We start from the raw sequence: 14768 nt of genomic DNA on the forward strand, positions 1-14768 counted from the left end.
TGACTGTGTTGTTAATGAGCCTTTAAATATTTACAGAAGTTGTAAATTGTCTGAAAAGCAAGACAGTAATACTATGTATAGCTTACAGTATAAATTGAAATCTCAATGAACAGATGATACATTTAGGACTAATTGTGTTATTGTGTGCTGAGAAGAATATCATGCATATAAGTTCTTGACAACCAAAATTACCATTTTTAATTGTGTTATGATGTCAGCAGTCTGAAAGGCAGCACATTCAGTTAGAAACCAAGGAATTTATTTTAGATGTTCAGTACTAAGAAAAACAAACATTGTTGCAAAGGTACAGATAAATAACTTTGGCATACAGAAAATGAAAAAAAAAGAAAAAATATCTAAAAATCAAATGCAGGCTAACACTACTGTACAGCAACAAATGTAGCAAACAATGCATCTAAAAGCACCATGGACCTAAATTCCCTTTCATTAAACAAATAAATATGTAACAATCTCAAGAAAATGTGCTTGATGCTAGGCATTCCTGAAGCGAGCAGATTTAATATTGTTGAGATGGTCTGAATGAAGAGTATAAATGAACAAGGCCCAGCTGATTCTATGTGCAACTTTTAGCTTCTCCTGGAGAATCTTTGGTAGAAAAGGCACAATAACATAGAAAATAAACATAAATGAAAATATTTACACATAATGCCTTATTAGTGATGCATTTGAGCCACCGTGGCTGCATTTTACCTTAGATTTAATCTGTGGTAAAACAAGAGAGGAGCAAAAGAAAAGTCCTCATAAAAATTACCTTCCTTTGCCTTGATGGTAATAATAGGAGCTGAGGCAGCTGGAGCCTGCTCACTTATAGACATAAAAAAGTACTTGAACAAAGAAGCTCCCATTTTCCATGACACTATCAGCCCACACTGGCTGAACTTTAAAAAAAGACCTCAGGAAGAAGAGGCAAAAATGCCTCCTTCTTATCTCCAAGAGCTGAAGAAAATAGTCTTCAGAGCACATAGGTAATAGTCCAGATCTGCTCCAGTGAGTTTTTTTGTCCCTCTAAAATGCACTCAGAGCACAGCATTGGTATTCCACAGCAGTCAGATCCATTCAGAAGATTTATTAGATTCCACTCCTTCATCCAATTAATGAAAGGACAACAGGATGAAGGAGGAATCTTTTTTAGCTCCCAGTGGAGGTGGATGAGATACAGAACAGCGGCAGAGGTTTGTTTCCATTGTCCCTTCCATTGGCAGCTATTACACATGTTTGAGGTCAGTCCGAGTCGTCTTTACACACACAGGTACACTCTTCATGGTGCTCCAAGAGCACATCGGTCAAGGACTTCTGCAGGCCTCTACCAACACCTCGATGTTTCAACAGCAGAACCTGTATGAGAAAAGGTGGCTTTAATTAAAAACACAAAAAAATTCATAATATTTATTTTCATTTAGGACATTCATAATAATGAATAATGTTGTTGTTTTCAGAAAAACTACAGTGCTATGGTTACACCTAGTCAACTAAGCTATTTGGTTAACTGATATTTACCTCGTGGTACTTCTTCGTTACCCTGGCTGGAATACACTGACAATCGTAGCATCGGTGAGAGCAACAGGCACAGTTTCCACCACAGCGCTTCACCAGGAGGCAGCTAGGCCAGAAAATGGCATCTGTCCTTTTAAGCTCTTCACGCAAGGATACGGAGAAGTTACGTGGAGTACAGCTGTACAGTCGAACCTCTTCCCTCAGCAAATTGAGATCAGCTCCACCTTCAAGGCACAGAAGAAACGATCAGCATCACTTTTTCTCGTAAACATGTCACAGCTAAGAAAAAAACCTACCTCTGGCTTTCTTATTGTGAAGGAATGACTTCCCCAGAATATGCCATGTGGGTTTGTACAACTCCTCCATTTCAAACTGCCATCGCTCTGGCTCCAGGTACTTCATGACCTCCTCTAAGGTACCTAGTCCTGCCACAGACTCTGACAGGTCCTCTGCACCCTGCAGGGATGGAGGGAGGACTGCGGGGACTTCAGGTTCTGATACACTCTGAAAGAAACCCAACAGATCGACATGCAGAGGGACAGAACAGAAACGTACATCAATGAAAATAAACAGGTAGCCATGTGAATATCCAAGGTTTAGAATTGCTGCCTCACTTTTTGTGACATTTAAGAGAATAAGCTTTTTATTTGTCATGAATATTGAAACAGGAGAGGGAGATTCAACACTGTAGAGTATTTGCACAATGTTAAAAAAGTACTGGAGTCTTATCCTGCAATGGTATATTTTATGTCATGGTAAAATATTAGGTTTAAATTAGGTTAAGGCTCATTAAATGCTACAGTGGTTTGGACTAGAGTTCAACAGAAACCATGAAGGCCCAGGGCAGCAAGGGCCCAATTTAAGTACTATGTCTGAGATGATGTGTGGATGAACAGTGACTATAAAGCCCCTGAGGGTCATTCAGACAGACAGGCCATTTGCCACACTATACCTATTTTAGGATATTTTCCAGAAATTTGAAAACGTCTGGAAAAGAGGAAAACCCACTTCTCAGCATTAAAATCCGAATTACTGTACTTTCCGGACTATAAGTTGGACTTTTTTCATCCTTTGGCTGGGTATGCGACTTATACTTAGGTGCAACTTATATGAGAAAAAATATACAATTAGTTAGCCTTGTGTCCTGACGTCCCATTACAGAGATAATGGTAGCTGTTCTGCCCCTCTCCTGACTCCTCCACCTCCAGCTTGTCCACACTTTATAGGATGCTTATAGGAATTTCTGTGCGGTGAAGCTAATCATTTCTCCGCATGAGGACTTGTTGAAATGCGTGTCTCACTCTCAGTGCCCTGCAGCCGCACCACTTCAGTTAAGAGGAATTCAAGAGGCAATGTTACGCTAAAAACGTAGTGATTTACGCTGGTCTGCTGGTGCGACTAATCCGGTGCAACTTATCTATGGTTTTTTCTTCTTCATTACGCATTTTTTGGCTGGTGCGACGTATACACCAGTGCGACCTATAGTCTGGAAAATATGGTAAATACTCTAATGACTGAGCTGTCTGCAGTGGTCAATACAAGATTTTGGTTCCAGGGTAAGGGGTTAGGTAAAGATGGTCCACGCCCCTTGTGTTTTGGCCACTCTTCGCCCACTCGATTAAAATGCAACTGAAGCTCTGTTAGAAAAATAAACTGCAGTCATCCCTCAAATGAGGCACATGTGGTGCTGAATTCATCCAAATTATCTGTATGCTCTGATGGTAAGTAGAAAATGTGAATTAATGACGGAAATATTCGAAGTTGTCAAGTGTGATCATGTCTGTGTTGTCTCCTCTGCCCACTTTGCATACCAACATTTGTCCCTGTGTGGCAGTTGCTGGCAACAGAATTATTTGTTTTAAGCGCTCAACTCTCCAGGCTACAGCGAGGATACAGACGATTGATACCTACGGTGCTGGTCTTCCCTCCAGAGAAGAGGCTAATCTGTTAAACCTTTCAGTCTTGTGACGCCGCGTTTGTCCAACATGTCAGCTCGCTGGTCTTTCTAATCTCATGTGACTGACAGGTAGAAGGCCACATTTTGACACTTACAAAAAAAAAAAAAGAACGCTCATGGAGCATTGAAAACATCAGCTGCTGGCAGCTGGGTCTTTAAGCCTCTGGAGAGCCAGAAATGTTTGAAATGAAAGAAAAAGATTCCAGGAATCTGTATCTTTCCTTTGATGACTTGTAGGAGAGAACTACACAGGAATTCAGTGAGAAACTGTGGTTAGAAGTGTAAAAGTTTCCCTCTTGTCAGAAGCTTTGGCACCAGCAGTGCATGGATTTGTGGGTTGTTTCCTATTAAGTACTTTCTGCTTATGCTAAAAATGTTCATGGCAGCGTAAAACCAAAAACTTGGACAAATGCTCAAGTGGTTAATATAAGTTTAGTGTCAAACACAGAGTATTGCCTGGGAGACACCATAAACATGTATCCAGAGTAAATATTGTGTCAAGTGTGTTTGAGAGGTTTTTGGCCTAATGAGGATGGAGATGAATCATAACTCTACATGCAAATCAATTTTTGAGTAAATATACAGAAGGTTTGAAGTCATTAACTCTTCTTGTGTTTCTGTTTCCATCACTGTCCAGTTAAATGGTCGCCATTGACCACCATCCATTTAATCTGCTACCTCAAGAGCATAGAAGGTCAACAAGGACACTATGGAACGGTGGTCCTTCTTACTGTATAGAGAAAACATGACAGGAGCCTGGAAGATGACCCCAGTCCTGAATGACCTGTCACCATCATCACCAAGGAGACTGAGGACAATATTTATGACATTTCAACAAAGTTTCCAAGAATGTGTGCACAAGAAACGTCTAAATGACCAAAGTGTCAGTTGGCTGGATCCAGAAACCAGATCTAAGAAGAAGCAGATTCAGACAGACTTGAAATCATGAATGAGATGGATGGAACCTCCATTCCATGATTTGGTGCCAAGAGACACCTCTTCAGATGAAAAAAATGGGTTGCCATGATGACAGTGTTGATGATAAGGTCAGATCCTACACACAAGGGATTCTATAGTGCATGTGTCTAAATACAGAAAGTCATTTTATATTTTCATGATGCATTTCAATTGACATTGTCCTTTGTGCCTCAGCTTCTATGACATGCAATTTAATGTACTTGTTGTTTGTTTCATGCAAACTAACAAACAATTTTACTGATACTTGATGCTGTGAGAAAAAAATGGCCAATATGTGCATATGAGCAGGTAAAAAAATGATATTTTCACAAATTTGTATCAGTGCACACAAAATTATAGCTTAATTTATGTCACTATTTCACATAACAGTATGAGACTGAGTTGGACTGTCAATGGAAGCAGCACATAATCTGAATATAGTTATTAAAGGGAGCTAGATTACAAGGCGAGGTGATTCTGCTGTATTGACATTTTTACTCAGAATAAAGAAATAACACAGGAAACATCGATAATGTTCATTGACAGTTTAATATACTCTAAACTTCAAGTCCCTTTGGCATAGACTTTAGAATAAGATGCCAGTGGTTTGACATGGCTGCACCACAGTCTGCGAAAATACAGCTGATGCACAGCTGCTGTTCATGCCACAGATGTGACTCATACTAATGAGGTTGCTTTTATAACCACTGAGCATATCTTTGGTTTATTTGGCACCAACTGAGATAAACTGCCACAAATGTGAAAGAAATATTTATGGGGGAAGGACCGGTCATACAGCACCACAGGAGTAGAGCAGTAAGAGTGAAACGGCTCCTTTTTTTTGCTGAACAGAACTGCATTTTCCAGACAAAAGGGGAAAGCTGTGATTCCTATTAGCTAAGCCTTGGCAGTGGCTATAACAGCGTGGACTGGAAGCCATTAACAGCTTGTGAATGTCGATGGTGCAACACTCCCCCAATTAGCAGCGCTCTGCAAGCTCAGCTTCAGATAGAGAGGCCAAGCAATTCTTCAGAGACACATCAAGATGGTGTGAATAAAGCTATAAGTAGCAGATGAGAGCTGCTATTTAAGAAATTCAGGAACAAAGTGCCTAAAAGGACCACCATGATTTCTAACAGGCAAGAGTTTAGAAGATGTCAAGTGCGATACATAGAGATGTATATGAACAAACATAAAGGCTGCGCAATATTTTTTTTAGGTATTTATCATTGATAATTATTTTATTATGACCATTTAGTGTATAAAGTTTGTTAAGCTTCATGCATTGCCTTTTTTGTGTTAATGAGAACTTGCATGTGAGTGGAATGGCTCGGAGCAGAAAAAGGATACAAAAACAGGATACTGATTTGACTTAACATGTTGAGATGACAGATTTAACGTGACCCACTGAGCCACCAGGTCAGTTCAGGTCCTGGTCCATGTATTTTCTTTGTGTCTGCAGGCGTCCGACATTACAAAACTGCCTGTTTGCTTTTGCAAAAAGCTGACGCTGACAAGACGACACAGCTTCCACACAGAGAAGAATGTGTCTAGGATCAAATTACCCCCTCTGCCTGCCTAAATCAAGTCCACAACGAAACAGTAGTGTTGTAACTGAGGATTTACAACATCAACAACATCAAATTTAAAATGTATTTTTGTCTGTTTATGATCTGTTTTAGGCAGTTATTTTTACCCTGTCCTCACCAACACAATACTATGTTGGTCAAACTATGATGGGGGTTGAAACAGCCGGTTTTGACGCAGCCTAGTGCAGCAGCCAAGTTGCACCGGTGGCAAAAGCGAACATTTTTACTAGTTAGATGTGTTAAATAAACATGTTTTGACCCAAATCACAACCTAACCCTGTTTTAATGTCTAACCGTAACAAGTATTGTTTAATGCTGAGACCCTAACCACAAGTGACTCTCAGGTGTTCATGAACCAACATAACAGTGCCATGGGGACATAAGTCTGCTGTGGTGTGAGGGCCACCATCCACTGCTCCAACCTCTTGAAGCAGCTTTATGTGGCTTATATTTTCTGCTCTCCAGCCATCCTGTGTAAATGTAAGCATGTGTTACATATCACCGAATTTATTTGTGAGACAGTGTTTGTAACACCAACACAACCTCATCTGGAGCCATTATAGCCACCTAAGTGCATGTTAGGAAGGAGGTTTAGGATGGTGGTGGTACAGCATGGTGGCCTTCACTAAGGAGTCTGTGGTTAGTGACTCCCAACACAGGGAGCTGTTTTGTTTTCACTTCAGTTTGGGTTCATAAGCATTAAAAGCTACTGATTAATCTCAGGCTTTAAAAAACCAGGCTAAGGGTTTGCCTTAAAACACATTTTACAAGGAGGGCTGTTTTCTTCTGCCATTGGCATTTTTGGCACACATAAAGATATTGCTAGAGAAAAACTGAACTATATTACGCTTTCCCGGTGAGGATCGCTGGATAAACAGTAGGTAACAGCCGACAAGTCACCTCTGAGAAACAATAATTGGAGTCACTTGTCATAGGTGTAACTATGGTGTAAAAGCATGATACAACTTCAAACTAGAGGCAGTTAGAGGATGTAAAATCCAAACCCAGCTGGCATCTATTATGATCTTTTTGGTAAGAGGAGTCTCTGGTTATTTGCTGGTTATTTATATCACTAATAAATAGCTGAGCCTGCAGCCTGAGGCACACTGGGAGATTCTGAGTCCAGACACTGTGGAGTCTTTTGTCCTCAAACCAATCAGCAGAAATATGTGGAGTTTTGGATGGAAGCTGACATACGTTCCCGCAGCAACAACAACAACGGCGTGACTCGATTCAAAAGGTGAAACGTTAAAGAATCAGTTGTTCGTATCACGCCTCTTATCGCTCCACCAAACCCTCTGAACCCCTGTGCCCCCTCAATAGTTCCCCCTCATTTCCAACTTCTCTTTGTTCTTATGAAGCCCGACCACATGATCTTATTTCTGGTAACTGAAATGACAGGTTCAGTTAACTATGTTGAGATGACAATTCTGAAATAGCATCTTGGGAGAGCTCTGGAAAACAATATCTTTCTCTTTCACATGGAGTCGCAAAACCACTCCCTTGCACAAGACGACTTTGAGTAAGCAGCAAGGTTTGTTGTGCGTGAAACAAGTGTTATTTTCTCTTACTATGTGCCACACACTGCAATTGAGGTTGGTGTAAAAACAGACCTCAGTTTCATCATGCCAACGGTAAGACTCCTTCATCTGTTTTTCTCCAGCCGTACTATCAGCTTCTATTCAGGCCATATTCACATCTAAATAGCAGGTTTGGTGTAAGTTGTGCTGCTGAACATGAATGAGTTACACTGTCAAACTCTCTTTAATCCATTAAAGTAAACAGAGCTGGTGAGATCTATCATGCCAAAGTAGAAGTGCTGTTTATTGAGACCTCACAGAGACAATGATGTATGTTTTGTTTGCTCCTTTAAACCACAGTGCCCACCACTCAACACCCCTTACACTCCATTCAACAGGCTCCTTCTCCTCTGTGTTTTAACAACCTTTTTGCTTCTGCCCTTTCACTTTTTCTAAAATCTCTTCCTGTGAATTACAGACTGGCTCTTATTTTTTCCCCCCTTCCATTCCGTGGAAGTGGTGGGGAGGAATTATTGCTTGTTTAAATATAAACTAAAGTGCCGGCCCCTGCATGGCATGAGGTTCCAGTAGCTGCTGGTTGACCACAGAGGAAACAGAGTGCTGCTGTTCTTGCGTGCTCCTCCTCTGTCAGACGAAGGTTCAAAGGGAAGACAGGCCGATCGTGCAGAGGCCAAAGCTTCCTTTCCCCCCACCCACCTCATGGTTTCCGCACCTTCTTAGAGTTGGAATATGAAAGAAAAACTTGGGTCTCTTGTTTCATGAAACAGTTTGTGGAAAGTAATTTGAATGCCTCAGTAGGATTGTTTCATTCTGCTACAAATGAATGAAATTTGAGTGTAACATCCAGAGGATTCCCCCACGTTCATGGCGGTTTCAAATAAAAAAATTATCCCATGCAATGACACTTTTATAAACTATAACGTAAAACGATATAATGTACTGGTCCTGTGTAGATCATCTGAAGCTTCACATGGGGTTGTTTTCACTCGATCCTAATTTATTGCTAATTGCTATTTTTTTTTGCTTATAAAATCCTTTACGTGTCAGTCCACTTTGCTTCTGTTTGCTCCTCTTGTATGCTTACTTTATTGAGTTTTATGTCCATTTTAATGTAGAGACTTGTGTATTATATAATTTATGAAACCTTTGGGGCTTAAGTTTTAATCAGGGGCTCAGACTGACTCCATTTTACTTGGTTTGACAGGTTTTTAGCACTAAAGGTGATTCTACGTCTTTCCTTCACTGCAGGGATTGGAATCAAATAATTCCTTGTAATAGCTTTTTATTAGATTAATCCATTTCTATTAGATAAAACATGAGCTTGTAACAACACAGCCTGCTACAATACTACATTTATTGACTGTGCCACAGGAAGAGAGGGCATGTAATGATATGCCAGTGAGAAATAAAGACTTAATACCCAAGACTTTGTCAGTGAATGTTTTGTCAGCTCACGTTCCTATCAGAAATACTGTTTTGGATTTCAAAGCTGATGAACAAATGCAGTGTTTATGAAGAATTAAAGAAAAGAAAGGCTTTTGAAGCACAAAGAAAAAAAGAGTGACTATAAATCAGCAACCTCCCATGTCTATTTGTCCTGCAGGCCATTAGGGATTAATGAGGAGTAGAGATGTTAACTTTAAGTAAGTGAACAGAACTAAAACGTGACAGGTTAAAACATGGCAGTCGTCTCTTTAGTTTATCTCCAGGCTTTTGTCAATGAGAGAGCAGCGAATCAGGGATTCTGTCTGTGTGTGGTACAGAGATCAGGAAAGAAAGAAAATGAAAAATGGGAAGAGGATGAGTGGTTGCAGACAAAGTGCGGCACAAAAGTCTGTTGTCATTTCTTTTAGATACAATGTTCATTATGTTATAGTTTGGAAACAGGACAAACCATAATCAGTCAATAAACTGTGCCTTTTCTGTTGAAGCAATGTCCAGCTAGGCGAGCTGGATCGTGACCTCTGAGTCATGGCCCAAATTGCACATTACAGATAGATCTGGTGTTGTCCTCAATGGTGTCTACTTCTTGGCAAAAACAGAGACAGCTGGTCAGCTGAAAAACAGTGACAGGAAATTAGCCACAAAAAATGAATGTGGCTAGCATGGAAGAAAATGACTGTAAAGTCACTGTAGGTTAACTTTCTGAGAGCAGACAGGTACATGATGTGTCTCTTCACAATAATAAAGACAGCATCCTATAGTTGCTGTAACATTTATAACGGGAACATCTGTGAGCATCATTTGATAGAGTTATGACAGTCAGCATTAAGAACATAGACTGTATATAACTACAGACAAGTTGTCTGTGACATCACCTGTAGGTTTCTGAAGAGCGGTTTGAGTCCCTGTAAAAGACTAAAACCGTCCCTTATGTTGGCAACCATGCCCATAACTATGTATATATGTCTTACTATAACTAAAGGAGTTAGTGACATAAAAGTGTGAGTAGATGAAACCTATCAAAAGAGACAAACATGTTAATTCTGCTCATTTTAAAATGGTAACATGGGGCCTAAGGGGATTGACTCGCTTTAAGGGCCAGAGGCCACATGAGGGACTGCAGCTTTTGACATTTTTCATCACTGGAGGCTGGCACAGGGTCAAATGTAACATAAATTACAACCTAGAGTTGAAAGAAGCTGTCAATAACCAGACAGTATAAAACATTACAATGTTCTAATTTGAGATATTTGTTAAACCATGTTGTATGTTAGGATGCTTGCATATCATATATCATTATTATATCATATATTTGTATTAACAATTTCAGATATTGGCAAAAAAATTCAATGTTTTGTATCCCTAGTTAGCTCAGTCATAGACTGGAGACCTGTCCGGGTGGTACCCTGCCTCTTGACAGCTTGGACAGGCTTCATTTATATATAGTGTCTAACCCACATTTAATACTGTAACCATACTGAACCTCAGTTCACACTGTATAGTTTGTTGATGAAATTATCCTTTATCTCCATCCACTGAGAATATAACTCATTATGTATCCATCACACGAACAACGTTGACATATATTATTGCCGAAAGCCCGTGCTCGTGTCCTAACTGTAGTTTCAGCTTATGCAAACATTACTGTAAACTAGATGAACGTCTGCCAAAAGTTTAAAAAGGCAAATGGAAACAAAGATGAGGTAGGGATGGAACTAGTGATTATAGTCTCTGTTACAGCAGAGTGAAACAACAGGAAAGAAACGACTGTGTGTGTGTTTTTGCCAAATACATATTTCAGCAGTAAGTATAGAGTAGAATAACATGGATATTTTTGTGAAGTGGGGTATTGTAACACACACACACACACACACACACACACACACAAACTTTTGAACAGTGATTGGTTTAACAATACGGATAGAAAAGCACACAGATAGCACATGAAGCACTTAATTCCTACTTTCATTTCAGGGGCTTGGAATGAATCCCCCATGGGTCAGAGGACCACTTTGTGAATGTGACAGCCACTTATTTTCTCCATTTCAGTATCATGCAACACCATCAGAGACATTACAACACCTCATCTTTCAGAATCACAGATACAGTACAGGTTCAAAGGCCTAGGCACAGGGCTTTATATATAGACAGCAATCATATAGAAAATAGTTTGATCATTTAGGGATGCCTGATGTTCTGTGCAGTTATGAGGGAAAACAATATGTGCATACCCTGGTATCTGCTTCACTCACAAAAGAAATGATTAGTATTGGCAAAATCAGTATATTGCATCCTTAAATGCAAGAATACTATCACAATTATATAATAACAATGTCATGGTTTACACAAATCCTTTGTGGTTTTAGTCACTGATGTTGTGTATGTCTTGTTTTATCTGTGTATAAATGCATGTGCTGCTCTCCGCTTGTGTGTATTTTCATAACTAAAATAAATGACACTGCTGGTGCCAGATGTTCCAAAGTGCTTAAACATAATTTCTCCCCAACGATGCTTAAAACCTAAGCAGAAATGGATGATTGCAAATTAAGACTCCATGTTATGTAACAAGTAAATTATTTTAATTGTGCTTGCACAGACAGACATTGCTTACTGCTGCCATGTGAACTCCCTGGTTGGAGATAGAAGAAAAAGAAGAAGAAGAGAAATGCTATGACAGCTAAGTGTTGGGCTAGATGGTGGTACGTACCGCGGGCAGGAGGGAGTAGCGGATGCAGAATCCCGGCTCAGAGGGGAAATACTCGTCGGAGATGAAACGAATACTGATCTGGCTGCCTTTGGAAATGTGGTTTGCTGGTACTGACTGTGACCCACACCAGCGACCCAGGAGCGTCTTCTCTGTTGGATCCTCTATTTCCACAAAGTCATACCTGTTAGTGTAGAGTGTAGAGTGTAGAGTAGAAACAAGAAGTGATTTTAGACTCTCAGACTGACTATGCTCTGGTTCCATTATGATAATTTGGAACCTTTACATGTGTATTAGTAAACTGCATCTTTTTCTTGTTGTAAATGTGTAAGCACCGTCAATACTTTGCATCTGCTCATGCCCTTCTGAAGGTGGGATTGTAAATATCAATAAAAGCTCCCCCAGGGAAAAGGAGGTTTGGCCTCATTAATAAAATAAAATAAAATAAAACCCTTAACAGCAGGTTACTAGCTGTGACAGGTAAGATGTGGCTCAATTATTTACTGCCTGAATTAAATGAATAGAAATAAACTGGAGACGGCCTGTGCAGTGAGAACAAATCTCAGGTTAGTGCAGCGTAGTCAGCTGTTCTTACACTTCAGTGGATAATGGCCACTGATGCAACATTTTGACTGTGTGTCTATTACACTGTTGTTAAATGTTGTCATTGAAATATAGTCTTTCATTAAACCCATTATACTCTATGAGAGAGCTTGGCCCCGTCACCTGGACAAATCTGGACAGTATTGCCAAAACTGTAGTTCCTTGAGAAGCCACTGGAGACTGTCTTTAAAACAGATTCATTCAGAACACGAACAAGGCAAAATAATCACTAATGAGATTTTTTTTTTTTTAAATATACATGCACTATATCACATGACCACAGGGGGCACCACATACATCAAGATGGGTCATTTAATTTGCTTCGAAACATCGAACTGGTTTAACTTCACATATAATATAAGTTAAATACATACATATAATATGTATATGATAAATAATAATAAAACTAAATGAAGAAAAGCAAATAAGTATAAAGGATATTGTTAAAAATATTTTTATTTATGTTTATTGTCTGGTGCTAGTTGTCGATGGCCAACATTTGAAAATACTCAGTGCAGCCATTAGCAGTGCATGGCGTGCAGCATTGCATGGTATTCACACCTGGTTGGAAGGCTTAAAAGTTTTTAAACATTTAAAGGGCTCAATTAAATCTGAACATGATTTTTACTCCCTACAGTTCATTTTAATTTCTGATCACCCATGACTTCAATAGAGTTTACATGAGCTTATATGTAATGAAAGCAGTGCACAAATAATAACACACATTTTGATTTACACATCTGTGACACTAAAAACTGTGACTAAAGTCATCTTTTTTCCTGTTGTCTTGTCAAACTTTGCGACCCTGTAATTACATGACAGCCTCTCTCCGCCGGCCACCCTGCCAATCCCAGTAAACATTATGAAGTGCAGAAGCATATGGCCATGCTCCAGACCCTTTGGGTGTGCCAATGCTAACATTGACCAACCTCAGCACTTAAGACACGCAGTTCAGGAGTTCAGCCTTTTATTATTTATACCTGTGTTTAAGCAGTGGCTGCGCCGCATTCAATACAGCCTTGTTTCACTGCCTCTTCACAGTCTGGGATTAATCACTTCGCCATTTGCGTCAACAGACACGCTAACCTCTCATTCACTGCTGCCAATTCGGATATTTGGATTTCAAGGACATTGTTTACATTTCGCACAGGCTTGACAGATTCAGTTCAAGCTGGTTTCAATAAGACAACACGAAGGGACATGAGCAACGCTAAAAATGGATTTTCTGTTATGTTAAATAAACCAAAAGGGGGTGGGTGGTGTCAATAAATGTATTGACTCTGCTAACTTTGATTTGGAAACTCACACAGGAAGTGTTATCTTTTACAAAAACAAACATACCGAGAAAGGTAAAACATGAACCGCGAGGTTAAATATCAGTTTAACTCCATTTTTGGTGTTCTCATTAGAGGTCAGTGAGAAGCTTTCCTCTCTCAGACAGCTCCAGAACTTTGACAGATGGCTCATCAATAATGCAGGATGCCCTGATGATCATTACACATCGCCATGTGTTCAGAATCACTATGTTGAACAGCGGTTTTCTCAGATTTACAAATCCACTGACATACATACTGAATAGTTACAGTGAACGGGGATGAGAACAGCAAAGGAATCCTATATGTTACAATACTACCAGAAAGGAGAACCTTTTACTTCACTGCAAGGAAACCATGATTAATATTTACAACACTTTCCCACTACATAGTCTTCTCCTTGTACATTATTAATAGACAGAATTTGTGCCACGGAGATGACGCAGATTAGCAACACAAACACTGTTTTTTTTTGTCCTCTCTTTTCAGACAGAGGAGACAGAGAGCATAAATGCCTTTCTGAGAACAGTCCTGTCTGGGAGCCGTCAAGCACGACTCTGCTGCTGCCATGCCAACCAGCAGCAAGACCAATCTCTCTTCAATATGTCTCCCCCTCCAGTGGATTTGGTAAGAATGCTTTTCATCGTGCCACAAACAAACAGAATAGCAGATTTAGTGACTGAACTATACAGCCTCCCTCTCATCTTAGAAAAGACTTCTTGCTCCGGGCTTGCTACCAGAGCCGAACACATCTCCCACTGTTGTTTGTTTTATCCCCAGCAATCGCTGTGAATCACTGGACAGGGCAGTACAGTCTTGTTTTATTTGCATTGCATTGTGTAGTGACAAAAGAGCTGAGAGGAGGGTATCACCAGCTTTGTGTATTTGTAAATTTTGCAATGAAGGTTGAAAGGGAAATTTTGTGAATGAATTTTTAAACACACATGAAAGATAAAGTAGCAGGTAGGCTGGAGGCTTATGTGTGAGTGTGTGTGTAGACAAAAAGAAAAAAGAGAGACAGGGTAAAGGAAAGGCTTGTACTTGTGATTGCATGCTGCATTTATCTCTCTGCCAACCCTGCCAAATATCTTGGGATCTGACTAAAATCTGTTGGGTTTCAGCTTCACTTTAGAGAGGGTTAAGGGA

At 39.8% G+C, this 14768-nt stretch overlaps 1 protein-coding gene across 1 annotated transcript in view; it reads right to left on the reverse strand.

The window, feature by feature from the left end:
- Positions 1–237: 237 nt before the first annotated feature.
- The window catches only part of pdgfc (platelet derived growth factor c), a 37039-nt gene continuing 22508 nt past the window's right edge, over positions 238–14768 (reverse strand). Inside the window, exons 3-6 of the mRNA XM_028416980.1 lie at positions 11710–11890; positions 1812–2019; positions 1519–1739; positions 238–1356 (exon numbers count right to left, since the gene is read on the reverse strand). Coding sequence (XP_028272781.1) covers positions 1243–1356; positions 1519–1739; positions 1812–2019; positions 11710–11890 — 724 coding nt within the window. The 3' untranslated portion in view covers positions 238–1242. The remainder of the gene's footprint in view (positions 1357–1518; positions 1740–1811; positions 2020–11709; positions 11891–14768) is intronic.

This window comes from Parambassis ranga, chromosome 10 (assembly GCF_900634625.1).
Source record: "Parambassis ranga chromosome 10, fParRan2.1, whole genome shotgun sequence".
In the NCBI taxonomy this organism is placed as follows: Eukaryota; Metazoa; Chordata; class Actinopteri; family Ambassidae; genus Parambassis; species Parambassis ranga.